At 43.8% G+C, this 26747-nt stretch overlaps 1 protein-coding gene across 1 annotated transcript in view; it reads right to left on the bottom strand.

Annotated features, from left to right (window-relative positions):
* TMEM123 (transmembrane protein 123) overlaps window positions 1–26747 on the bottom strand; it is a 115631-nt gene that overhangs the window by 75111 nt on the left and 13773 nt on the right. Inside the window, exons 4-7 of the mRNA XM_043884865.1 lie at window positions 11942–12094; window positions 1338–1457; window positions 1046–1245; window positions 670–1007 (exon numbers count right to left, since the gene is read on the bottom strand). Coding sequence (XP_043740800.1) covers window positions 670–1007; window positions 1046–1245; window positions 1338–1457; window positions 11942–12094 — 811 coding nt within the window. The remainder of the gene's footprint in view (window positions 1–669; window positions 1008–1045; window positions 1246–1337; window positions 1458–11941; window positions 12095–26747) is intronic.

The following is a 26747-nucleotide window of genomic DNA, read 5'->3' as shown; positions in this document are numbered from 1 at the left end:
CCCTGAACTCCTAACATCCGCGCAGCTGTTCAAGGCGGCAGAGTAGATGCGCCTCGGCCGCTGTTTACGGTACACGAGGGGCCGAGAGCGGCCATCCACAAGGGCGCGAGCATCACCTGCGCCCGGGAGGGCTGGCCGCACGCCCCCGAAGCTCCCAACCTGAGCCCCAAAGTGCAAACTTGAGGCGTCCGGGGTCCTTAAGACTATACATGCATAATTGGTTTGATTTTACACGACGCGATGAGACGCCGGAAAACGCTGAAAGGTTAGCAACTAACTGGTAGACACGTCTGCTCAGGAGTCGGTAGACATATTTTCCAGTCCCCCCAACCGTTTACAAAAGGAAGCCTGAGAGGAACTCTAACCTCCACGAGACACATTAACTTCGGGGAAAGGCTGTAACAACCGCGCTGCAGGCCGGTCGTCGGTAGCGCAACAGGTGACTCGCCGCCCTCCGGCCCCGGCCGCGGCGCGCCCCGGAGCTGAGGGGAGGGCCAGACGCCCCTTCCGCCGGCGGCCCCGCGGGGCGCGAGGCCGCCTGGCCGCCCCCCGCCGCCCTCAGGCCCGCGCACGGCCGCCGCGCGCCCGTCCCCACACTCGCACAACTTTCCGCGCGGCCACAGCCAGCCGGGAGGCTCGCGGGCCGGGAGCGGCCCCGGGGCCACTCACCCTCGGGGTCCGCGCTGTCCGTGAAGACCTTCAGCAGCGCCACCCCAAGCACGACCCCCAGGGCCAGCAACGTCAGGAAACCTCTCGCGCCTAGTCCCATTGTTCCGAGGCGGGACGCCGAGGCCTCGCGGGTCCTCACCGGGCGGCGGCGGCGGCGACACGGCTGAGAGCCTGCTCCCGCTCCCCTTCCCCTTCCCCTTCCGCCGCGCACGCCGCCCCTCCCGCCGCCTCCCCCCAAACACCAAATCCGGCGCGGGAGCCTGACCCGGAGGGGGCGTCGCGTGCCGGCCCAGGCGGCGGGGGGGGGGGCGAGGCGGGGCCGAGGCGGTGGGGCGGGGCTGAGGGGCGGGCGCGGGGCCTAGGCTTGGGGCGGGGCCTAGGCTTGGGGGCGGGGCGGGGCTGAGGCGGCGGGCCGGAGCCGTGGCAGCGGCGCGGGGCCGAGGCGGCGGGGCGGGGCCGAGGCGGCGGGGCGGGGCTAAGGCGGGGGGCGGGCCCGAGGCGAAGGGGCGGGGACGGGGCGGGGCTTGCTTTTGGCAGAGTAGGGCTCTCCTCGCCGCCTCCCCTTCCCGCGCGCGTCTGCGAGCCCCAGAAGGTTTCATCAGGTTCCTTTTTTTTTTTCCCCCCCAGAAATGGCAGTTTCGGGTTTTTTTTTGGAAAATAGCGAGCACCTGCTGCCTCTCCGGATAGCGAGCGCGCCGGGCTTTGCTGGGCTCGGAAGGAAGTCTTTGAAGAGTAGATTTCTGGTGGGGCGCGTGGGATGCTTGCGGCTTCGAGTGAGAGGGAGAAGCCTTGGGCGAGGGCGGAGTAAAGGGAGGTCCGGGAAAGAAGCTGGAGTAGATGGGATCCCCTTTGAGGGGTCCTGGGCCGTCAGAGGGTTTTTTTTGTTGTTTTTTTCTGAGTGATCTAGCCTAAGATGGGGCGAGGGGTGGAGGACTCGACAAATTCGTTTATGATTCCCTGGTGGCTCAGACGGTAAAGCGTCTGCCCGTAACGCGGGAGACGCAGGTTCGATCCCCCGGTTGGGAAGATCCCCTGGAGAAGGAAATGGCAACCCACTCCAGTACTCTTGCCTAGAAAATTCCATGGATGGAGGAGCCTGGTGGGCTACAGTCCAAGGGGTCGCAAAGAGTCGGACACGACTGAGCGGCTTCACTCACTTTATATGTAAAACATCCTTGATCTCTATACCCCAAATTATACGCCATCTTCTTTCACAGGTTCCCGGCTTCTCTAGACAGCTTCCGTGCCTAAAGCAGTTATTAAAGTGGACTCTGGGGCGGAGGTGGGGGGAATGGCGGCAGGGGGACACGGAAGAATCGGTAGCTATTCAGAGGAAAGTATAGCCGGCAAGACCGAGTTTGCACACGTCTAACCTAGTAAGTTCTCTCCTTGGAGAAGGCGTCTGCTATCCCAGTTGGGATGGAATAAGCTGTTTTGAATAGTTTTTGCCTAAGTATCTCTTCAGCCCTTGGAGCCAGTGCTACTCACCTGTCTTGACTTGCAGTACTCCTAAAGTCTGCATTTTGTTTCTGCTAAGAACTCTGAAATAACCTGTAGTAACCCATGGCTGATGCAAGAGAATGACAAAAATTTAGTCCTGATTTGGGTGGGAAACCCTCAGTTGAGAAGGATCCAGGGCACATAACATCCAGCCATGCCCCAAGCCCAACTATATAAATGTTGCAGATCAAAATGTTGTTGGTTCTTTTGGTACCTGACCCAGGGTTCATGACATAAAGACCTTGATATAGCAGTTAAACCCCACAAAATATGTTATGACAGATTGTATAATTTCTGATCTCAGGTTCAGTCTATCATTGTAGACATGACTTCTATTTCTTTGCGTTGATCTCTGAGGAAGGCTTCTTATCTCTCCTTGCTATTCTCTGGAACTCCGCATTCAAATGAGTATATCTTTCCATTTCTCCTTTGCTTTTCACTTCTCTTCTTTTCACAGCTATTTGTAAGGCCGCCTCAGACAGCCATTATGCTTTTTTGCATTTCTTTTTCTTGGGGATGGTCTTGATCCCTGTCTCCTGTACAATGTCACGAACCTCCGTCCATAGTTCATCAGACACTCTGTCAGATCTAGTCCCTTAAATCTATTTCTATTTGCACTGTATATTCATAAGGGATTTGATTTAGGTCATACCTGAATGGTCTAGTGGTTATCCCTACTCTCTTCAGTTTAAGTCTGAATTTGGCAATAAGGAGTTCATAATCTGAGCCATAGTCAGCTCCCGGTCTTGTTTTTGCTGACTGTATAGAGCTTCTCCATCTTTGGCTGCAAAGAATATAATCAATCTGATTTTGGTGTCGGCCATCTGGTGGTGTCCATGTGTAGAGTCATCTCTTGTGTTATTGGAAGAGGCTACTTGCTATGACCAGTGCATTCTCTTGGCAAAACTCTATTAGCCTTTGCCCTGCTTCATTCTGTACTCCAAGGCCAAATTTGCCTGTTACTCCAGGTGTTTCTTGACTTCCTACTTTTGCATTCCAGTCCCCTATGATGAAAAAGACATCTTTTTTGGGTGTCAGTTCTAAAAGCTCTTGTAGGTCTTCATAGAACTGTTCAACTTCACCTTATTCAGCATTACCGGTCGGGGCATAGACTTGGATTACCGTGATAGTATGACCAACCTAGACAGCATATTAAAAACAGAGACATTACTTTGTCAACAAAGGTCCATCTAGTCAAGGCTATGGTTTTTCCAGTAGTCATGTATGGATGTGAGAGTTGGCCTATAAAGAAAGCTGAGCACCGAAGTATTGATGCTTTTGAACTGTGGTGTTGAAGAAGACTCTTGAGAGTCCCTTGCACTACAAGGAGATCCAACCAGTCCATCCTAAAGGAGATCAGTCCTGGGTATTCATTGGAAGGACTGATGTTGAAGCTGAAACTCCAATACTTTGGCCACCTAATGTGAAGAGCTGACTGATTTGAAAAGACCCTAATGGTGGGAAAGATTGAGGGCAGGAGGAGAAGGGGACGACAGAGGATGAGATGGTTGGATGGCATCACCGACTCAATGAACATGAGTTTAAGTAGGCTCCAGGAGTTGGTGATGGACAGGGTGGACAGGGAGGCCTGGCGTGCTGTTCATGGGGTCGCAATGGTTGGACACGACTGAGCGACTGAACTGAACTGAATGAATGGTTTGCCTTGGAAATGAACAGAGATCATTCTGCTGTTACGGAGATTGCATCCAAGTACTGCATTTTGAACTCTTGTTGATTATGATGGCTACCCCTTTCTTCGAAGGGATACCTACCCACAGTAGTAGATATAATGGTCATCTGAGTTAAATTCACTCATTCCAGTCGATTTTAGTTTGCTGATTCCTAGAATGTCGACATTCACTCTTTCCATCTCCTGTTTGACCACTTCCAATTTGCCTTGATTTGTGGACCTAACATTCCCTTGATTTATGGACCTAACATTCCAGGTTCCTATGCAATATTGCTCTTTACAGCACTGGACCTTTCTTCTATCACCAGTCACATCCACAAGTGGGTGTTGTTTTTGCTTTGGCTTCAACCCTTCATTCTTTCTGGAGTTATTTCTCCACTGATCTCCAGTAGCATGTTGGGCACCTACTGACCTGGGGAGTTCATCTTTCAGTGTCCTATCTTTTTTGCCTTTTCATACCCCTGTTCATGGGGTTCTCAAGGCAAGAATACTGAAGTGGTTTGCCATTCCCTTTTCCAGTGGACCGCATTCTGTCAGACCTGTTCACCATGACCCAGTCATCTTGGCTGGCCCCACATGGCATGGCTCAGTTTCAGTGAGTTAGACAAGGCTGTGGTCCATGTGATCAGACTGGCTAGTTGTCTGTGATTGTGGTTTCAGTCTGTCTGCCCTCTGATGCCCTTTCTAGCGCCTACCTTCTTACTTGGATTTCTCTTACCTTGGACGTGGAGTATCTCTTCACGCCTGCTCCAACAAAGTGGAGCTGCCACTCCTTAACTTGGATGTGGAGAGGAAATAGAAAAAAAAAAAAAAAAGGAAAAGAAATAGAGGAACTGATTCAAATGAATTCTTTTTAATGGCTGAGTAGTATTCCATGGTGTATATGTACCACAGCTTCCTTATCCGTTCGTCTGACTGGAGCCCATTATACAGAGTGAAATAAGCCGGAAAGATAAAGACCAATACAGTATACTAACGCATATATATGGAATTTAGAAAGATGGTAACGATAACCCTATAACAGAAAAAGAGACACAGATGTACAGAACAGACTTTGGGACTCTGTGGGAGAAGGCGAGGGTGGGATGTTTAGAGAAAATAGCATCAAAACATGTATATTATCAAGGGTGAAACAGATCACCAGCCCAGGTTGGATGCATGAGACAAGTGCTCAGGGCTTGTGCACTGGGAAGACCCAGAGGGATCGGGTGGAGAAGGATGTGGGAGAGGGGATCAGGATGGGGAATACATGTAAATCCATGGCTGATTCATGTCAATGTATGACAAAAACCACTACAATATTGTAAAGTAATTAGTGTCCAACTAATAAAAATAAATGGAAAAAAAAATAAATAAAAGACAAAAAAAAAAAATAGAGGAAAACAACAAAATGGGAAAGACTAGAGATCTCTTCAAGAAAATTAGAGAAAAAAAAAAAAAAGAAAATTAGAGATACCAAGGGGACATTTCATGCAAAGATGGGCTCAATAAAGGACAGAAATGGTATAGACCTAACAGAAGCAGAAGATATTAAGAAGAGGTGGCAAGAATACACAGAAGAACTATACAAAAAAGATCTTCACGACCCAGATAATCACGATGGTGTGATCACTCACCTAGAGCCAGACATCCTGGAATGTGAAGTCAAGTGGGCCTTACGAAGTATCACTACAAACAAAGCTAGTGGAGGTGATGGAATTCCAGTTGAGCTCTTTCAAATCCTAAAAGATGATGCTGTGAAAGTGCTGCACTCAATATGTCAGCAAATTTGGAAAACTCAACAATGGCCACAGGACTGGAAAAGGTCAGTTTTCATTCCAATCCCAAAGAAAGGCAATCCCAAAGAACCTCAAACTACCACACGATTGCACTCCTCTCACACGCTAGTGAAGTAATGCTCAAAATTCTCCAAGCCAGGCTTCAGCAATATGTGAACCGCAAACTTCCAGATGTTCAAGCTGGTTTTAGAAAAGGCAGAGGAACCAGAGATCAAATTGCTAACATCTGCTGGATCATCAAAAAAACAAGAGAGTTCCAGAAAAACATCTACTTCTGCTTTATTGACTATCCCAAAGCCTTTGACTGTGTGGATCACAGTTTATTACTGTGGAAAATCTGAAAGAGATGGGAATACCAGACCACCTGACCTGCCTCTTGAGAAACCTGTATGCAGGTCAGGAAGCAACAGTTAGAACTGGACATGGAACAACAGACTGATTCCAAATAGGAAAAGGATTACGTCAAGGCTGTATATTGTCACCCTGCTTTTTTAACTTATATGCAGAGTACATCATGAGAAATGCTGCTGGAGGAAGCACAAGCCGGAATCAAGATTGCTGGGAGAAATATCAATGACCTCAGATATGCAGATGACAACATCCTTATGGCAGAAAGTGAAGAAGTACTAAAGAGCCTCTTGATCAAAGTGGCTCTTTCAGCCATGAAATAAAAAGATGCTTACTCCTTGGAAAGTTATGACCAACCTAGACAGCGTGTTAAAAAGCACAGACGTTACTTTGCCAACAAAGGTCTGTCTAGTCAAGGCTATGGTTTTCCAGTAGTCATGTATGGATGTGAGAGTTGGACTATTAAGAAAGCTGAGCTCCGAAGAACTGATGCTTTTGAACTGTGGTGTTGGAGAAGACTCTTGAGAGTCCCTTGCGCTACAAGGAGATCCAACCAGTCCATCCTAAAGGAGATCAGTCCTGGGTGTTCTTTGGAAGGACTGATGTTGAAGCTGAAACTCCAGTACTTTGACCACCTGATGCAAAGAGATGACTCATTGGGAAAGACCCTGATGGTGGGAAAGATTGAGGGCAGGAGGAGAATGGGATGACAGAGGATGAGATGGTTGGATGGCATCACTGATTCAATGGACATGAGTTTGGGTAAACTCCGGGAGTTGGTGATGGACAGAGTGGACAGGGAGGCCTTGCATGCTGCAGTTCATGGGGTAGCAAAGAATTCGACAAGACTGAGTGACTGAACTGACTGAACTGTAGACATGACTAATCATAGAGTTTACCTGGGGGCAGTTCTGTTCTGAATTTACAGACTTTCATCTGTTGATTCAACCATATGTGGAAATACAAAAAGCAAGCACTGCAGATTTAGCTTTCTTTAGTTGTTTCAGATGGTAAAGAATCTGCCTGCAATGTGGGAGACCCAGGTTCAGTCCCTGGGTGGGGAGAATCCTCTGGAGAAAGGAATGGCTACCCACTCCAGTATTCTTGCCTGGAGAATTCCATGGACAGAGGAGCCTGGCAGGCCACGGTCCATGGGGTCACAAAGAGTCAGACATGACAGTGACTAGCACTGCCCCCATTTAATTGGGAATCTGCTTTAGGAATAAGTTGTGCTGATGTCTGCCTACCCATCTGTCCAAGCATTTCACAATCCGGGCTCAGCCTGCCTTTCCAGCAGCTGGTTCATTTCTCCGTGAACAAGAGATGCTCTCTGGTTCTTTGGCATTTGATAGAGTAGCTCTAGAGGTGGCTGTCCTTGTTGGCAGCCCTGGCAGCAGCAGCAGTTTCTCCAGGGTTACAAGACTGAGTTTCTGATGCAGAAGTGGCGTTGGTGGGGAGCTGCAATGGAGACGGTTTCCTCACTGGTCTAGTTCTGCTGGTTTTGTGCATCATTTCTGGAGGCCTAACCTCTGTGATGATTCTCTTTACCCTCTGATAATTCTGAGAGCCACCCAGTATCTTCAACATGCTCCTTTTCTGCTGTCTCAGCCAGAGTCAGCTTTTCTTTCTCACAACTAAGAATCCTGACTTTCTCACAACTTGAATCAACTATGGTTGGTTATGTCCTTTTCCCTTGGGAGGCTACAATCTCCATTAGATGCTTTACCAGCTATTATTTAGTGCTTGCTGTGTGATGGGCTGGGTCCTAACAGAACTTCTAGTATAGTGGCAAGACAGATATAGTGACAGTTACAGCCTAGTATCTAAGAGAATGTGATTAGAGGCTATGATGGGATAATGGAAAAGCACACATTGGAGCCAGGGTCTGTGTCTTTATATTTGTACCTCAGGGCATAACACACTTCCTGTCACATAGAAGGCATTTGGTTTCTATTCATGGAATGAATTTTAGATAGAGATAAACAGAGCAGCAAAGCTCTGGTACTCCTCTCCCTCAACTATGCCCTTTTCAAAAAAACCATCCTGTATTTCCCATATGTCTGTATCTTTGATTTAAGATCACCTAGGGGTGTACCAGAGATTGGAACTACCATTTATTATTTCACTCTATCAGAAAATATACAAAAACTTACTACATGCATGACATGTAGCAGACACTGTGCTACGTGCTAGGAAATAGCAGTGAATAACTGTGATCTAGCTATCACATAAAATGATAGACCCAGTGAGTGGTTTCAGAGTGAGTTCATTTCTGGATAGGAATGACAGAAACTGCTTCTATTATGACTATACGAAAGTTATTGAGAGTTCATGTTTTCCCACCAAAACGTGTGTATATCCCACACTAAATTTTTATTTGTGAAAAAAAGAGGTGAGAGAGGAAGGCTCATCTGGTTTGATGTCTACAGATGATTATTACTTTCTACCTATATACAAATCATTCTGTTGAGAAAGCCATACTTGCACGAAGAACAAATCAGAATCTGCCTGACTTTAAGACTGAGAGGTAACTGCAAATAAGGCAAGGCAGTGGAAAATTTAACACAAGAGTGGGAGTTGGCCTGTGGCCCTTTCCCTGATTCTGCCTATTTCCTGTCGACTTCCATTTTAGCAGATTGACAATGTGTTAGAAACTGTGATCAAGTCTTCACAACGAAAGCTGATTTTGGGGTGTCTTCCCTCTTTTGTACCCCACTTCCTTTCCTTATATATTAGAGCCCCTCTTTTTGTCACACCTCCTTCTTCCCTCTTCTTTTAGTTTTATCTTCATGTTTTTTCCCTTCAGAGTACAAACTGCAGCCAGAGTGTGAATCTGTTCATTAATCCAAACAAACCAAAACAAAAACTCTTACTGGTATCTTGTGTTTGATGCTATATAGGATTCTAAGATTAAGACAAAAGTAAAAGTAAAAATTGTTGCTGTTCAGTTGCTCCGTTGTGTCTGACTCTTTGCACCCCATGGACTGCAGTGCTTCCTGTCTTAATAATAGAACTGCAGTGCCTCCTGAAAGACAGGATTCCCTGTCTTTCACCATCTCCTGGAGTTTGCTCAAACCCATGTCCATTGAGTCGATGATGCTATCCGATCATCTCATCTTCTGTCATCCCCTTCTCCTCCTGCCCCCAATCTTTCCCAGCATCAGGGTTTTTCCAGTGAATTGGCTCTGCGCATCAGGTGGCCAAAATATTGGAGCTTCAGCTTCAGTTCTTCCAATGAATATTTAAAAGTAACAATAGAGCAAAACAAAACAAAACCCAAATGGACAAGTTATGGTAAAGAAAACCGAAGGAAGACCAATGAATTCCTACTGGATTTTCCTTTTGAAATAAGGAAGTCAGAGAAGAAAGTTCTTAGTGGATTAAAGGTTTTAAGGACTGACTTCTCAAAAAGGAATTGAAGGGACTTCCCTGGTGGTCCAGTGGCCAAGACTCTGAGCTCCTAATGCAGGGGGCCTGGGTTCAATCAATGAACTAGATCCCATAGGCAGTAACTAAGACCCAGTCCCCCACCGCCCCCCACCAAAGGGTTAAAAAAAAAAAAAAAAAGGGATTGGAGAGCTGTGTCTGAATCTGAAGGATTTGGTTGGGAGAGGTGGTGATGGAGACTGTTCAGCATGGATGCGAGCAGGATTCTGTTGTGTGAGGCAGTAGGAAGGTGAGGTCTGAGTTCAGAGACTTCAGGTGATGGGCACCAGAAAGTTCCATGGGCATTTCCAATGGAAGTTCCATGGGCATTAGTCCCGGGTTGTTTATCAGCTCCCACTTCGGCTCTATTTCTTCTCTATAGGAAGCTGTTAGGAATTGGCACACTTTCCTTTCCTGTTTAAAGTCACTGCCACAGATCCCATTATTTGGTGTTTTTATTTCTTCAACCCTTCATATGGAGTTAGTTGCCTAAATCCCCAGGCCATTCTATAGTAAGGGTTAATAATGGTGGAGAATTTGAAGTAAATAAAATAGCTGTTGTGAGGAAGTTAAAGAAAAATCTGATGTAAAGTTCTTAGGCTCTTAATTCTTGCTCAGTGTTTCCTCTCCCATCTAGGAAACAGAAGAGTAAGGCTTACCATTCATTCATTCAACAAAAGTTTGAGCAATTGAAAACACGCACATATATTCAAGAAACAACTAGAAAAGTGTCATACTGACAAAACACAAGATTGTGATGGAAAACAACTGGGCAGTTACTTTAGAATAAATAGGTAAGTCCTCTGTAAGTAGGTAAAAGTTCAGCTGAGTCCTTAAATGAGATGGTCGGATGGCATCACCGACTTGATGGACATGACTTAGAGTCAACTCCGGGAGTTGGTGAAAGACAGGGAGGCCTGGCGAGCTGCAGTCCATGGGGTCACAAAGAGTCAGACACGACTGAGTGACTCAACTGAACTGAACTGAGTCTTAAAAAGAGCCATGTGAAAACCAGGGGGAAGTACATTTTATATAAGCTTGGTGTGTCGGGGGAACAGAAAGCAAGCAAGTGTGGCTGAAGCAAAGAGATGTAAGATGAGGCTTGGGACTTTACAGGTGAGGAGTTGGGTGTTAATTTAAATATGATGAAAAACCATTAAAAAGTTGGCATTAGCATGTTATGGTTTATATTTTTAAAATGGTTACACCAGCTGCTATAGAGACAAGTGAGTAGAAACAGGAAGTTCAGTTAGGAGGCTGTGGCATGGTGCCTTGAACGAGGGTAGAAGTAGTGAAAATGGAAGAACTGAATGCATTGGGCATGTGGGTTGAGTGTGGAGTCAATCAGATGTTTTGTTTGAGGAAAAGAGAACTAAGGCAGAATCCTAGTTTTGTGGCTTCAGAACTAAATGAATGGTAGCTCCATATCCCTTGTCCTGGAACATTCAGTCATACTTTCTGAACTTGGTTCTACCGTCCTCCTGTCCTTTGGAGTCTTACAGCAAACTCCATCAAGAATGCATGCAGAGATAGCTGGGGAAAGCAAAAAGTTTCGGTGATTATCTGTTGGTACCTGTTGACTCATGTCAAGCAGTGTTGGGTATTACCTGAATTTGCTCTCACTCCACAGGAGTGCACTTTGGGTATTAACTGAACTGGAGGAAGAGATCAAATAAGAATTATAGTTAAATACATGTCACGGTTGTTTGGAAGGCCATATCATAGTGCTGGGGAAAGGTAGCAAAGACTCCAACAAAAGACCCCTTGATATCAGCAATCCCCAATCTTTTTAGCATCAAGCACCAGTTTTGTGAGAGACAATTTTTCCTTGAAAGGTGGGGAGGTGAGTGTTGGTTTGGGGATGATTCAAGCACAGTACGGTTCACTCCTCTGAGAATCTAATGCTGATCTCATGGGAGGCGGGACTCAGGCAGTAAGGCGGGTAATGAGCTATGGGGAGTGGCTCTCAGTTGCCTGCCACTCACCTCTTTCTGTATGACCTAGTTCCTAACAGGCCATGGACTGGCATTGGTTGGGAACCCATGCTCTATACCAGTATAGAAGAGAGAATGTAATTTTACTATTGAGTAAGCATTATCAGTGATAACATGCATATCAGATATCACAACGATTTTCACACAGGTATATTCAAAAAGTAAAAAAGAGAAAAATGAAAACTTATCTCTCAGAGACAAGATGATATACCTTGTAATTATCTTATTATACCCATGAGAGACCTCTGAGCTAATTCCAGAGGAATGTTTGCAGTTTCAAGGGTCAGAAGTCCTGTGACTGTTTTGTAAGACCAAAAGAGCAGATCCTACTTTTCAGGCCTATCATATACCTTCAAGGTGACATCCTAAGGAGGAGAGGGTGAGTTGGTAGTGACCTCCTTTATCAAAGAAAATTTCATCATTTTACCTTTACAACTTGCCACATATTTTTCCAAAGAACTTTCATGTAGTCCACCCCAAGTAAGTTAATATGTGAGAATTTCATCATGTGATGAGAATAAAAGAAAAGACAGTACCTTATAAACACTTATGGCTTCTCCCACATTCTCTGCCTCCTTGTCCCCCAGTCCTAACTTCTGGGTCTCCTTCCGAGAGAGGGGCTGAGTGTGCAGCTCCATTCCTGAGCTTTCCTGATGCAAAATCAGAGCCTGAGGAGAGAGGGGGCTGAGCTGAAGAAATAAGAGTAAGAAAAAGAAATAAGAGAACACCAAAACGATATTAACGGCTGTAATTTTTGGCTGAAAGGAAGAAGAAATTGAAGTTAAAGGGGAAGAAACGTGAAACCAAGAACCACAGGGGATGAAGTTGAGAGAGAATTTTTGGTGAAGATTTTGAGATGGGGGCTTTAAGTCAGCCATGGACTTGAGATGTACTGAAGTGAAAAAAATGGGGCAAAGGAGGTTTTAAGAAGTGTTATTATGGGTTACAGATTGAATTTCCCATAGCATTCAAGTGATGGAAGTAAAGATTCAGATGCCTTTATTTTAAATCAATCAATTATTTTTTATTTATGGGCTGTGCTGGGGTTTCATTGCTACATAAGCTTTTCTCTAGTTGCCGTGAGTGGGGGCTACTCTCTAGTTGCAGTACATTCTCCTTGCGGTGGCTTCTCTTGTTGCTGGAGAAATGAGTTCTAGGGCACATGGGCCTCAGGAGTCATGGTGTGAAGGCTCAGTAGTTGCAGTTGCTGGGCTCCAGAGTACAGGCTCACTAGTTGCGGCACACGGGCTTAGTTGCTCTGAGGCATGAGGGATCTTCCCATCCCAGGGATCGAACCCGTGCCTCCTGCATTGGCAGGCAGTTTCTTCACCACTGAGCCACCAGGGAAGCCTCCCAGAAGATTTTAAATGATCTTTGATTACTGAACCAAAGGTCACAGAATGTGAAGCCCTGACAAGACTGGGTCCTGCAGGTCCTGGGTTAGATTACCCTTAATGGAGCGTCTGAGGAGTGTTAACTTTGAAGATGGTCTGAAATCAGTAATAAGCATTCAGAAATTCTTTACTGAGGACCTACTGTGTTTGTAGCACTCTGCATGGCATGGAGGAAGAAACAAAATAGTATAATGTGTGGCCATGTCCTCGGAGCTTATACATTTAGATAAATGACACATTTCCATGTGGACAGGTAAATAAGAACATGCCACCAAAAGGAGTGTCATAAGACAGTGAGGGCCGTGACTTGCTAGGAAGGAGTCCTAACTCTATGTTGGGTGCTTTCCTAAACCTTGAAATCTTCATTTATCCTTATTCTGTTTTTTAAGCTTGCTTCCCAAATTGTAATAATTTTCTTAAGCTTTAAGGTTCTATGATTTCAGCCATATCTACCAAACAAAAACGCCATATTTAGGGGGGGAAAGCCTGGAAAAAAGTACTGAAAAGTTAATAGTTATTTTTCTGGCTTTCTAGGCAGCAAGGGCCACAGGACTGGAAGAGGTCAGTTTTCATTCCAATCCCAAAGAATGTTCAAACTACCATACAGTTGTGTTCATTTCACATGCTAGCAAGGTTATACTCAAAATCCTTCAAGCTAGGCTTCAGCAGTACACAAATCAAGAAATTCCAGATGTACAGGCTGGGTTTATAAAAGGCAGAGAAATTAGAGATCAAACTGCCAACATTTGTTGGATCATGGAAAAAGCAAGGAAATTCCAAACATATCTATATATCTATGTATCTATATCTAGCTCTATATATGCACATACTTCTGCTTCATTGACTAAATGAAAGCCTTTGACTGTGTGGATCACAACAAACTGTGGAGAATTCTTAAAGAGATGGGAATACCACTTTACCTGTCTCTTGAGAAAGCTATATTCAGGTCAAGAAGCAGCAGTTACAACCAGAAATGAAACAACTGACTGGTTCAAAATTGGGAAAGGAGTAGGACAAGGCTGTATATTGTCACCCTGCTTATTTGAGTTACATGCAGAGTACATCATGAGCAATGCTGGGCTGGAGGAAGCACAAGCTGGAATCCAGATTGCTGGGGGAAATATCAAGAGCCTCAGATATGCAGATGATAATACCACTCTAAAGGCAGAAAGAGAAGAGGAAGTTAGAACTTCTTGAGGAGGGTGCAAGAGGAGAGTGAAAAAGCTGGCTTGAAACTCAACATGAAAAAAACTAAGATTATGGCATTTGGTACCATCAATTCATGGCAAATAGAAGGGGAAAAAGTAGAAACAGTAACAGATTTTATTTTCTTGGGCTCCAAAATCACTGCAGATGGAGACTGCAGCCATGAAATTAAAAGACACTTGCTCCTTGGAAGAAAAGCTATGGAAAACCTAAACAGCTTATTAAAAAGCAGAGCCATCACTTTGCCAACAAAGATCTGTATAGTCAAAGCTATGGTTTTTCCAGTAGTCGTGTATAGATGCTTGTACATGTTGGACCATAAAGAAGGCTGAACACTGAAGAATTGATGCTTCTGAGTTGTGGTACTGAAGAAGATTCTTGAGAGTCCCTTAATCTGCAAGAAGATTAAATCAGTCAATTCTAAAGGAAATCAACCCAGAATTTTCATTGGAAGGACTGATGCTGAAGCTGAAGATTCAGTACTATGGGCACCTGATGCAAAGAGCCAACTCACTGGAAAAGACCCTGATGCTGGGAAAGCTTGAAGGCAAAAGGAGAGGAGGGCGACAGAGGATGAGATGGTTAGTTGGCATTACTGACTCAGTGGGCATGAGTTTGAGCAAACTCAGGAAGATAGTGAAGGACAGGGAAGCCTGGTGTGCTGCAGTCTATGGAGTTGCAAAGCGTCAGACGTGACTTAGCAACTGAACAACAACAGGTGCCCTTGTCTTTTCCTTTCTACTTTTCTGAATTTTCCAACTCCTCTAAAATAAATATTTGCTGCATTTCAAGGAAATTTTTTTTTAAGGCCCTTAGTTTAGAATGGTAAGACTAATAGTGATCCAAAAATATTTCTATGATTATTCTATAGTTAGGTATCAGGCTAAAGACAAGTATGACTTTATCTTCTCTCAGAGCTTAGGCCTGAAGAAAAGAACAAAACAAAATTCTCTCCACATGGAGAGGAAAATCCAGAACTTAATTGAAATTCTTTCCTCCAATACTGTTTTTGTTTCCTCCAATATATCTACTGGTCTGTTTCCAGTGGCCCACTCTTTGTATAAATAGTGCTGTCATTAGCCTGAACATATGAGTTAAATCTTAGTAGAGTTAACCTTTTAAAGAGAGTTTACTAGGAGTCAAGATACTTGCTTTCTCTTGTCAGCTTGTTACCAAAACACAAGCCTGTGTGCCTGAGCACAGTGAGGCCAAACAGTACCAAAACATTGGAGTTTGGAACAGAGAAAGGCTTATTGAGGACCGTGTAAGGAGATGGGTGGCTCATGCCTTAGAAACCTCAAACTCCCTGAAAGCTCTCAGCAAAGCCCTTTTACGGAAAAGGTGAGGGAGGGGCATGTAGTTCTTGCAAACAAAGTTCTTGGTGTCAGTTCCTCTTTTTTTGAGGTCAGGTCATGGTCAGGTAAGAGTGTTTCTATTCATCTCCACCAAATAAATGTTATTCTCTGTTCTGGTGAGAAAGGGCAAGGTCCCAAGGCACACCTTTCGCCCCCTAAGGGATGAGCCCTGGCTGAAGAGGCAGAGCTCAGTTGGCAGCTCCCTCGGGGCCCGGTCCCCAGACCTGGCCCAGTTGTCATTGTTGAGGGAGTCAGTCACCCAACTCAACTGGCCCTCAGGCTTCTCAACCTGCCCAGGCCAGGTCCTGCAGCCTGCATTCTTTGCACACTGCTGCTGCTGAAGCAGCTCTCCACCAGCTCAAGGCCTGGGCCCGGTCAGGGGCTGACCTAGGCGAGGGTTCTGGAGCCCTGCAGGACACAGCCCCCAACCTATCCCTGGGCCCCCAGCTCACCAGCAGGATGACCCTGGGGAGAAAGTTCGAATCTGCCTCTTACCTTGCTCTCCACTTGATGGCCACCACTCACGCTGGCTGAATAGGCCCACTGATGGTCTCATGGTAACCGTTGCCTGGTAACAGGGAGTGAGCTAACTGTACACAGCAAAGGCAGTATGCCAGGGGCTGCCTATGGCCACATGCTACTATAAGATCTGTAGTTGACTTTCTGTATCTATGGTCAAGCTATCTAACCAGTTTTGCCCTTGATTTCTTCATCTTAAAAATGAGGAACTTACATGCATTGTTGGTAGGAATGTAAAATGATGTGACTGGTGACTGGTGTAGAAAACAGATTGCCAGGTCCTCAAAAAGTCAAATATAGAATTTCATATTACCCAGCCTATTACTATGCCTAGGTATATACCCAAAACAATAAAAATTGGGCTCAAACAGATATTTTATTTTATTTTTTTTATTTTTATTTTTATTTATTTTTTATTTTTTTTTTTAATTTTTTTATTAGTTGGAGGCTAATTACTTCACAACATTTCAGTGGGTTTTGTCATACATTGATATGAATCAGCCATAGATTTACACTTATTCCCCATCCCGATCCCCCCTCCCATCTCCCTCTCCACCCGATTCCTCTGGGTCTTCCCAGTGCACCAGGCCGGAGCACTTGTCTCATGCATCCCACCTGGGCTGGTGATCTGTTTCACCATAGATAGTATACATGCTGTTCTTTTGAAACATCCCACCCTCACCTTCTCCCACAGAGTTCAAAAGTCTGTTCTGTATTTCTGTGTCTCTTTTTCTGTTTTGCATATAGGGTTATCGTTACCATCTTTCTAAATTCCATATATATGTGTTAGTATGCTGTAATGTTCTTTATCTTTCTGGCTTACTTCACTCTGTATAAGGGGCTCCAGTTTCATCCATCTCATTAGGACTGGTTCAAATGAATTCTTTTTGACGGCTGAGTAAAATTCCATGGTGTATATGTACCACAGCTTCCTTATCCATTCATCTGCTGATGGGCATCTAGGTTGCTTCCATGTCCTGGCTATTATAAACAGTGCTGCGATGAACATTGGGGTGCATGTGTCTCTTTCAGATCTGGTTTCCTCAGTGTGTATGCCCAGAAGTGGTATTGCTGGGTCATATGGCAGTTCTATTTCCAGTTTTTTAAGGAATCTCCACACTGTTTTCCATAGTGGCTGTACTAGTTTGCATTCCCACCAACAGTGTAAGAGGGTTCCCTTTTCTCCACAGCCTCTCCAGCATTTATTGCTTGTAGACTTTTGGATAGCAGCCATCCTGACTGGTGTGTAATGGTACCTCATTGTGGTTTTGATTTGCATTTCTCTAATAATGACAAACAGATATTTTAAAATCAATGTTCATAGCAACATTTTTCATAATATTCAAATGGTAGAAACAACCCAAGTGTCCATTCAAAGAGAAATGGGTAAGCAAAATGTGCTCTATGCATACAAATGGTTCTGAAAACACTTCCATGGTAACAAGAGAGAGTTTCCCAACAAACAGTGCTTTGATACCAGTTAGGTGTCTTACATTTTAACTCAGTTTTGATACTTCCTACCAGGAGATAGAATCAGATTCCACAGGTCAGGGGTTCAGTCATACAAGACTGCCCTGGGCTTCAGATGCCAATCAAAAGTCCAGGTTGTTACCTGTGCTTGTGACCAACTGACTATAAATCAGAGGTTCCCATGATCCCCTCTTTGGGTTTGGGTCATTTGCTTGAGTGGTTCACAGGACTCAGGAAACCCTTTAATGTACCAGATCACGGTTTTGTTATCAAAGGATATAACCCAGGGACAACCAGACAGAAGAGGTGCAGGGCAAGGTATGGGGGAAGGGCGCTGAGCTGTCACGCCCTCTCCAGACGCACCAATCTCTGGCAGAGTCACCAACCTGAAAGCTCTCCAAACTGTCCTTTTGAATCTTTACGGTGGCCTCATTAAATAGTCACAATTGATTAAATCAATAGATGGGGTGATAATTCAACATCTAGCCCCTCTCCTCTACCTGAAGGCCAGGCCAAGGGGCTGAAAGTGCCAGCCCTCCAAACACAGGGTTGGTTGCCCTGGCAACCAGCACCCAGTCTTAGCTGACCTACAGGCATTCCAAAAATCACCTCATTAACGTGACAAAGGAAGCCTCTATTTCTCTCACCACTTAGAAGATGCCAAGTGTTTTTAAAACTCCTGTGCTAGAAATGGGAACAAAGATCAAATGTCATGTTGGCCAAAACGTTTGTTGGGGTTTTTCTGTAACATCTTATGGAAAAATTCCAATGAACTTTTTGGCCAACCCAAAGCCTATTTCCTGATATAAATCACAATATCACAACATACAATGGAATGTTACTCAGTTGAAGTTCTAATACATGCAGTGATGTAGATGAACCTTGAAAACATTATGCTAAGTGAAATCAGACAGATACAAAAGGACAAATATTGTATGATTCCATTTCTGTGAGTTACCTAGAATAGGCAAATTCATAGAGACAGAGAATGGATTAGAATTTATCAGGGACTAGGGGAGGAAGAAGTGGGGAGTTAATTGTTTAATGGGTACAGAGTTTCTGTTTAGGGTGATGAAAAAACTTTGGAAAGAGCTAGTGGTGATGGTTGCACAACCTTCTGACTGTAATTAATGACACCAAATTGTACACATATAATGGTTAAAGTGGCAAATTTTATGTTATATATATTTTGCTACCATAAGAAATTGAGAGATTTAAATACGATTAAAAAAAAAAATCTTTGAACTCTGATTTTCTATAATAGGATGGCCAAAGTGCTAGTGGAAGAAGAGGGAACTGGTTTGGGTGGTGAAGGACGTGTTAGAATTAGTCCACTGGAACTCTGTGAAGACAAAAATAAGTAAAACCCAAAAACGGCAGATGGGAGGCTGTCGGCCAAATCCAGCTAGGAGGTGTGTTTTGTCTGGTTTGCTCAATGTCTACCGACATAGCGTTTAAGGTTTTAAAGGAATTGGTTGTTAAAATGTACAACCTGAGTTTATTGCTGTTAGGGGAACCACTGACTGAAACTGCCTGCCCTGGCCAGGCACAATAGTTACCTAACCATCTACAGGAGTTGTCTTACAACAGGAGGTCTGGGTACGGAACTTGGAACTAACAATCTACCACCAACCAGAAAAAATGAGCAAAGGTCAAATGCAGAGATGAGACCCCAGTCTATATTTCCTACTAACCTCCCAGAATCCTTCTCACTGAAATTCATCTTGGCTGAGTGATGCAGAAGCAACCAGGAGGAACCCTAAGTCAGAGATGACCTTGAAATGAAGCCTGCTACCACAGAACGTGAGGCTGTGAGCCAGGCGGCAGAGCAGTGCTCCTATGTTCCCTTCCACTAGTGCTCTGTGCCCCTGGGCGTTCCTTTCCAGCAAAACCTCTTTCCTTTTTAGTATGAATTCAGACATTTCATTTTCAAGTATTAAACAAGAGCCCACTCTTGGGCCCTGGAAGGGGCCCCTGTTCCTGCAACATTGCTATGAAAAATTCTGGTTTCTGATTTTCTTTGAAATATTGAAAGATCTGGTAATACCAGATGCAAAATTTCAACTAGCTGGAGTTTTGAAATCGCTATGGCCTTTAAGCAGTACACCCTCTCCAAACAGCCCCTCTGGCCTTTAGTAACTTATTCCCACCTGGCCTAATTGATCTCTGCTGCTTGTCTGTCTCCTGTGAAATTTGAACTTGTGGCCTCTAGCACAAATCAATGATCAGGTGAATTTTTCTGAGAGCCCTGTGCTTGGTTTGTCAACTTCTTTAAAGAAAAGTATTATCAACTGAGGAAAAAAGGCACAATCTAAAAGTTGAAAATTATGTTTTATTTGGTGCACCTACTAAGAACTTAAACCTGAGAGACAGACTCTCAGATAGCTCTGAGGACTTGTTCCAAAGAGGTATGGAAGTAGCCAGGATATGTGAGTTTTGGCAAAAACCAGGTAGTTGGAAAATCAGAAGATTACTATCAATTAAAAAAAAACCCAGACATCTCAAGTGGATGAATTTAGGATTTTCTAGGGACAGAGGAGCCTGGCAGGCATCCACGGGGCTGCAAAGACTCAGACACGCTGGGCAGCTGAGCACACCTTCATGTGCATAGGGGAAGACGCAAGAGTTGGGCCATGGAAGCCATTCCTTTGATGTGCATCTTAAATCTGGGGCCAGTACCCTGTTCTCTCCCATCTTGAGTTCCCTCAGAGTACACACTTGGGAGTGTCTGCAGTTGCTGATGGCTTGGTGATGGCAGCATTTTTTCCTTACTGATATTACCGGAGACATTCTTCATCCACAGTGTTGAAAGAAATTTATTTTAATTCTTTTTGTTCCTTTCTTGCCTCTTCTACAACATGGAAATGACTTTTTATGCTACCACTTAAGGCCTCAGTAACTGACATGACTATATGTGAATAACTGTTTAGAATAAGTATTCTAAACAATACTTAAAGAGATAATTCATGCACGCAGTTCTTGCAGATTTGATCACTGCTTCTGTTGCAGTCATCAAGTTCAGTTCAGTCACTCAGAGTCTCTGACTCTTTGTGACCCCATGGACTGCAGCACATGAGCCTTCCCTGTCCATCACCAACTCCCAGAGCATGCTCAAACTCATTAAGTCAGTGATGCCATCCAGCCATCTCATCCTCTGTCGTCCCCTTCTCCCCCGCCTTCAATCTTTCCCAGCATCAGGGTCTTTTCCAAGGAGTCAGTTCCTCGTATCAGGTGGCCAAAGTATTGGAGTTTCAGCTTCAACATCAGTCCTTCCAGTGAATATTCAGGACTGATTTCCTTTAGGATGGACTGGTTGGCTCTCCTCGCAGTCCAAGGGACCCTCAAGAGTCTTCTCCAACACCACAGTTCAAAAGCATCAATTCTTCAGTGCTCAGCTTTCTTTATAGTCCAACTCTCACATCCATACATGACCACTGGAAAAACCACAGCTTTGACAATATGGACCTTTGTTGGCAAAGTAATGTCTCTGCTTTTTAATATGCTGTCTAGGTTGGTCATAGCTTTTCTTCCAAGGAGCAAGCTTCTTTTAATTTTGTGGTTTCAATCACCATCTGCCGTGATTTTGGAGCCCAAGAAAATAAAGTCTGTCACTGTTTCCATTGTTTCCCCACCTATTTGCTATGAAGTGATGGGACCAGATGCCATAATCTTAGTTTTTTCCATGTTGAGTTTTTCACTCAACCTGAGCCAGCTTTTTCACTGTCCTCTTCCACTTTCATCAAGATGCTCTTTAGTTCTTCTTCGCTTTCTGCCATAAGGGTGATGTCATCTGCATATGAGGTTACTGATATTTCTCCCAGCTTGTGCTTTATCCAGCCCAGCATTTGGCATGATGTACTCTGCATAAAGTTAAATAAGCAACATTACAGAAGCAGGCTTGACATACTCCTTTCCCAATTTGGACCTAGGCTGTTGTTCTGTGTCCAGTTCTAACTGTTGCTTCCTGACCTCCATACAGGTTTCTCAGGAGACAGGTATGGTGGCCTAGTATTCCCATCTCTTTAAGAATTTCCCACAGTTTGTTGTGATCCACACAGTCAAAGGATTTAGCATAGTCAATGTCATCCACACAGTCAAAGACTTTAGCTTTAGTCTGTTGCAGGGAGGAAGCCAATTCTGACTCCATGTTGGAGACTGTTTCTTTGACTTGCTTTTATTATTATAATCATACTCAATGGCTTGCCAGAAGGATCCCACCCCTCTGCTTGACTGGGAACTAAAGTGCCTCTGTTCAGCTCGTGGAGAGATGGTTTGTCCCTGCCCACTTGTGAATAAAAGAGATTAACACACCCCTTCCAAAGGCTGGACATTCCCTTGGAGTTATTTTGTAAGACTGAAAGACCCTTTCACCTTACTTCCCCACTGCCTCTCCCTCTCTATTCTGCCTTTTGTCTTTGGTTCCTCATTGCTTCTTTCTCTCTGATCTATAAAAGAACCTGGCATCCAGACCCCAATAAGATGGTTATTTTGAGGCACTAGCCTGCCATCTTCTCAGTCTGCTAGCTCCCTGATTAAAGTCTCTTTCTTACCTCAACACCTACTCTCTCGGATTCATTGGCCTATCCTGCGGCAAGCAGAGGGAGCCTGGACTCGGTAACACTTTCTCAAATCTTTAAACATTTTATAACTGCTTTAATTGAGTTTGTTATTTTATTTCAAAAAAGTCAAAGTTAATGTTGAAAGAAAGTTTCAACAATACACAGAAATACATAAAAGGCAAAGCCTTTCCTGTTTTTCCTCCCCAGGGGTAACCACGATTAGCAGCTGGGTGTTTCCAGATTTCAGACCTCTGTTTTTGTTTGTAGGTTTGTTTTTACTTCTGTTTTTGCACATAGTTATGTAGAAACTTGTGTACTTATATGAACTTAGAAACATAGAACATATGGTTTTTTTCCCCCACAAAAAAAGAGATTATACTACATTTATTGCTTTGCAACTTGCTTTTTAAATTTGACAATATATTGTGATCATTTCCCCATATCTACACACATAGATGTGCTTCATTCTTTGTGATGGCCATGAAGCATCAGAGTGTGAGGTATAAATATAGTTTATTTGAACATCTCACTTTTGACATATTTAGGTTTTCTCTGATTACTACTGATATAAATTTAATGACACAAAGGACATTCTTCAGCCAACATCCTGGCAATAGGGAAAAAGTTATTCTGAAGACTAGACTCTTAGAAGTGGGCTTATTTAGTAAGGAATCTGTGTTTTAAAATTTTTATCAGTATTGTAAAGTGCTCTTTAAAATTTACGTTCCCACTGTTGCTGACACTGATCATTATCTATGTCTTTGACTTTTACCAGTGTAGTAGGCAAATCATGGTGTCTCATTTTGTTCCATTTGCATTTCCTTCTTTATTAACTAAGATGACATACCATTGTGTATTTCATTAGCCATCTGTATTTCCCTTTCTGGAAGTTATTTCTTCATATTCTTGGTTGGTTAACTCTTTCAATTTATATACATGAGAATATGTAATCAGAGAATATATCTGTATGTCTGTGTACTAAGAGATGTTTCAAAAACCTGGCTCCTGGCTTGGAGTGTGTATATACCCTTGTTCCTTGCTAGTGTATTAACATCCTCTTGTTGTGGCTTGTAGATATATATGAGTCAGCCATCAGACAAGCAACATTTGTTCTTTGTCCAGGTACAAAGAACTAGGTACACTGTGTAAGTTAAAGAGAAATAAAAGAATGTAAATGGCAAGAGTCTCTTACTGACCTTTAGAAGATCATGATCTAATAGCTGTGAAATGTACATGGAAGCAAGGACAACAAAAGTAATGGTATTTGCTTGCCTTTGAGCAGTGCTTTACAGCTGATATTCTTTTGATAAAGAAGTCAAGCACAAAAATAGTGAAAATGTCAAATTAAAACAGATAAGCACCATAACGTTGTAGCAGAGGTTTGGGGGGTGTAGAGAAAAGTTGGGAGCATGGGGCCTGGGATTGTAGAACAGCAGAAAATTCCAGGAAGGGCAATAGAGAAATGAAGGATGAGAGGGAAAGCATTTTTTATGGGTGGGAGAAAACCATGTGAAGAAATAGGACAAAAGGATGTGAGTCTGTCTTGGAAAGGAAGATAAGTTTCCTTTGGATGGAGAATGGCATTTGGAATGCTTGGGAAACTGACCATAGGAGTGAAGAATCCACTATTAACTTTTTTTCTTCTGAGTTCCATGCTCTTTTTTTTTTCCTTTTTTTTTTTTTCCATGCTCTTTTTAACTTAATAGCAAGGCCACCTGATGTGAAGAACTGACTCATTCGGAAAGACATTGATGTTGGGAAAGATTGTAGGCAGGAGGAGAAGGGGACGACAGAGAATGGGATGGTTGGATGGCATCACCAACTCAATGGACATGAGTTTGAGTAAGCTCTGGGAGTTGATGATGGACAGGGAGGCCTGGCGTGCTGCAGTCCATGGGGTCACAAAGAGTCAGATGCGACTGAGTGACTGAACTGAACTGAAGGTTATATTATAATTATTTATCAGCCACATCTCACTATTGTTTTATGTTGAGTTTGAGAGGAACTTAAATCTTCTGGTGTTTTCACATGGACCTTGTCTGTAACCACATAAGCAAGATGCCACAGTCAAAAAATCCTGTCCTGATCTTCATAGTCATATCCATTAACTCATTGACACTTTCATTTGTCTAACCTTTACAACATTCCGAAGACAGCTATGGCCTACCCACTATGCATTAGGTCCATGCATGACGCTGGGGAGGTAGAGATGAACATGTCAAATTCCTGGGATAAGTGAAGCCTTTAGACACTTAGCTAGCTAGAACAAGTATCCCGGTCTCAGAGACAGCTTGTCCTGATCAGGCAGCAGCATCCCATCTAGAAAACAGAAAAGCACTCTGAGAGGTTGTGCTAAATGGAAGGAAGTGTGGGGTGAGGAAGCTGTTAGCAAAAGAACAGAATGGATTCTTTTTGGGGGTGGGGAGAGAATGGACAGGATCCACTGTGACAGATTACCTCCTTAATAGTGACCAGAAAATTCCTGGATGGTTGACTACGGTTACATTTCAGGGGAAGGTTGAAACTGTAGTTGGGTTAGGTATTAAATCTAGGTTTGGTATCATGGTCTTTAGCAGAAGTGATGCCATTTGGGGACTGTGGTTTTTCTCTTTAATACTAACAGGAGGGTACTATTATTATCACCTGCATATCACATGTAAGGAAGTTCAACGTACAGGGTTCACAGCTAAGTGGCAATGAGAATTTCAGCACAGTTTGGTCCAAAATTCATGCTCTTAACCACTCTACTTTACTGGTTTTTTTTTTAATGAAAATTGCTTGTGCTCCTGACCACTTACTTGATTTAACTGAAGGTTAGAAAACTTTAAGACATCTGGGAAAATTTAGACAAATTAATTATGAACGTGAGAAGGAAAATTATATGGACTAAAAGATTAAAATGACTTATCAGGGGGCACTAGTGGTTAAGAACCCACCTACCAATGCAGGAGACACAGGAGATCCGGGTTTGATCCCTGGGTCTGAAAGATCCCCTAGAGGAGGAAATGGCAACCTACTTCAATATTCTTGCCTAGTGAATCCCATGGACAGAGGAACCTGTGGGCTATAGTCCACAGGGTCACAAAGGATTGGACACGACTGAAGTGACTTAGCATGCAAGCACAAAATGTTAAAATATTCTACAATAATATAGAAAATACTAAATACAGGGCACATTTTTGAAATGAAAAGAGTGAAACTCCATAAGAATAGTAAATAGAACTACCAGTCAGAGACTTCTGTTTCTGGCAAAATGGCAATATAGATATCTTGGTTGAGGCTCACAGTAAAAATGTTGGATAAAGGATAAAAGTGTTAGCAAGTCCAAGCTCAGTCTTCTCACCGCGTGACAGGCCAATAATTCAGGAGACAGAGCTTGAGGCAAGGAATAACGATTTTATTTGAAAACTGGCAGACCAAGAAGATGGCAGAGGAACTTAAATCTTCTTTGAGATTAGTGTCTCAAAATAACCACCTTATCTGGGTCTGGATGACAGTTTCTTTTATAGAACACAGAGTGGGAGGGGGTGAGGAAGTAAAGTAAAAAGGCCATCAATCTTACAAATATCTCCTAGCATGGCCAGCCTCAGGGAGGGGATGTGTTAATTTCTACTTAGTTGTAGCCATTCACAGGTGGACAGGGTCAGGATATGAACAAAGCACTTTGGTTTAACATTCAGGCAGAGGTGCAGGGTTCGCTGAGGAAGCCCATTGTATATGGCCGTTGTTCCTTCGCTGAGTCACTTAGTCATGTCCAACTCTTTGCAGTCCCTTGAACTGCAGCACACCAGACTTCCCTGTCCTTCCTATCTCCCGGAGTTTGCTCAAACTCATGTCCATCAAGTCAGGGATACTATCCAACCATCTCGTCCTCTGTCGTCCTCTTCTCCTCCTGCCTTCAATATTTCCCAGCATCAGGGTCTTTTCCAAGGAGTCAGTTCTTCACATCAGGTGGCCAAAGTATTGGAGCTTCAGCTTCAGGATCAGTCTTTCCAATGAATATTCAGGATTGATTTCCTTTAGGATGGACTGGTTTGATCTCCTTGCAGTCCAAGGAACTCTCAAGAGTTTTCTTTGGCACCACAGTTGGAAAGCATCAATTGTTTGGCACTCAGCCTTTTTATGGGCCAACAATCACATCCATACATGACTACTGGAAAAACTATAGCTTTGACGATATGGACCTTTGTTGGCAAAGTGATTTCTCTGCATTGTAATAGGTGTCTAGGTTTGTTATAGCTTTTCTTCCAAGGAGAAAGCATCTTTTAATTACGTATAGACAGTATCCAAAAGCAACAGGAAGCACAGGTTAAAGTAAAAGAAACAGATCCAACATGTCATATTTTCTTATTCCTTGTAACAAAAGGACATTTAGAAACATGGGTGAGGAAATTAGCAATTTTAGAAGCTAAAAAAGTAAGTGAAAGCAGAAACACAAAAAGGTCAGTGAGTTGGGTTTAATTGTGGGGACATTTGCTAAATCAAACTCTGTTTTTCAAGTGACCAGGTTTAGGACATGCTATGTGTTGGAGAAGACTCTTGAGAGTCCCTTGGACTGCAAGGAGATCCAACCAGTCCATCCTAAAGGAGATCAGTCCTGGGTGCTCATTGGAAGGAATGATGCTGAAGCTGAAACTCCAGTACTTTGGCCACCTCATGCGAAGAGCTGACTCATTGGTAAAGACCCTGACACTGAGAGGGATTGGGGGCAGGAGGAGAAGGGGGCGACAGAGGATGAGATGGCTGGATGGCATCACTGACTCGATGGGCATGAGTTTGAGTAAACTCCGGGAGTTGGTGATGGACAGGGAGGCCTGGCGTGCTGCAATTCATGGGGTC

Source organism: Cervus elaphus, chromosome 1 (assembly GCF_910594005.1).
Source record: "Cervus elaphus chromosome 1, mCerEla1.1, whole genome shotgun sequence".
Classification (NCBI taxonomy): Eukaryota; Metazoa; Chordata; class Mammalia; order Artiodactyla; family Cervidae; genus Cervus; species Cervus elaphus.
Note: the sequence above shows the minus strand (reverse complement) of the source record. Positions and strands in the feature narration are given on the sequence as shown.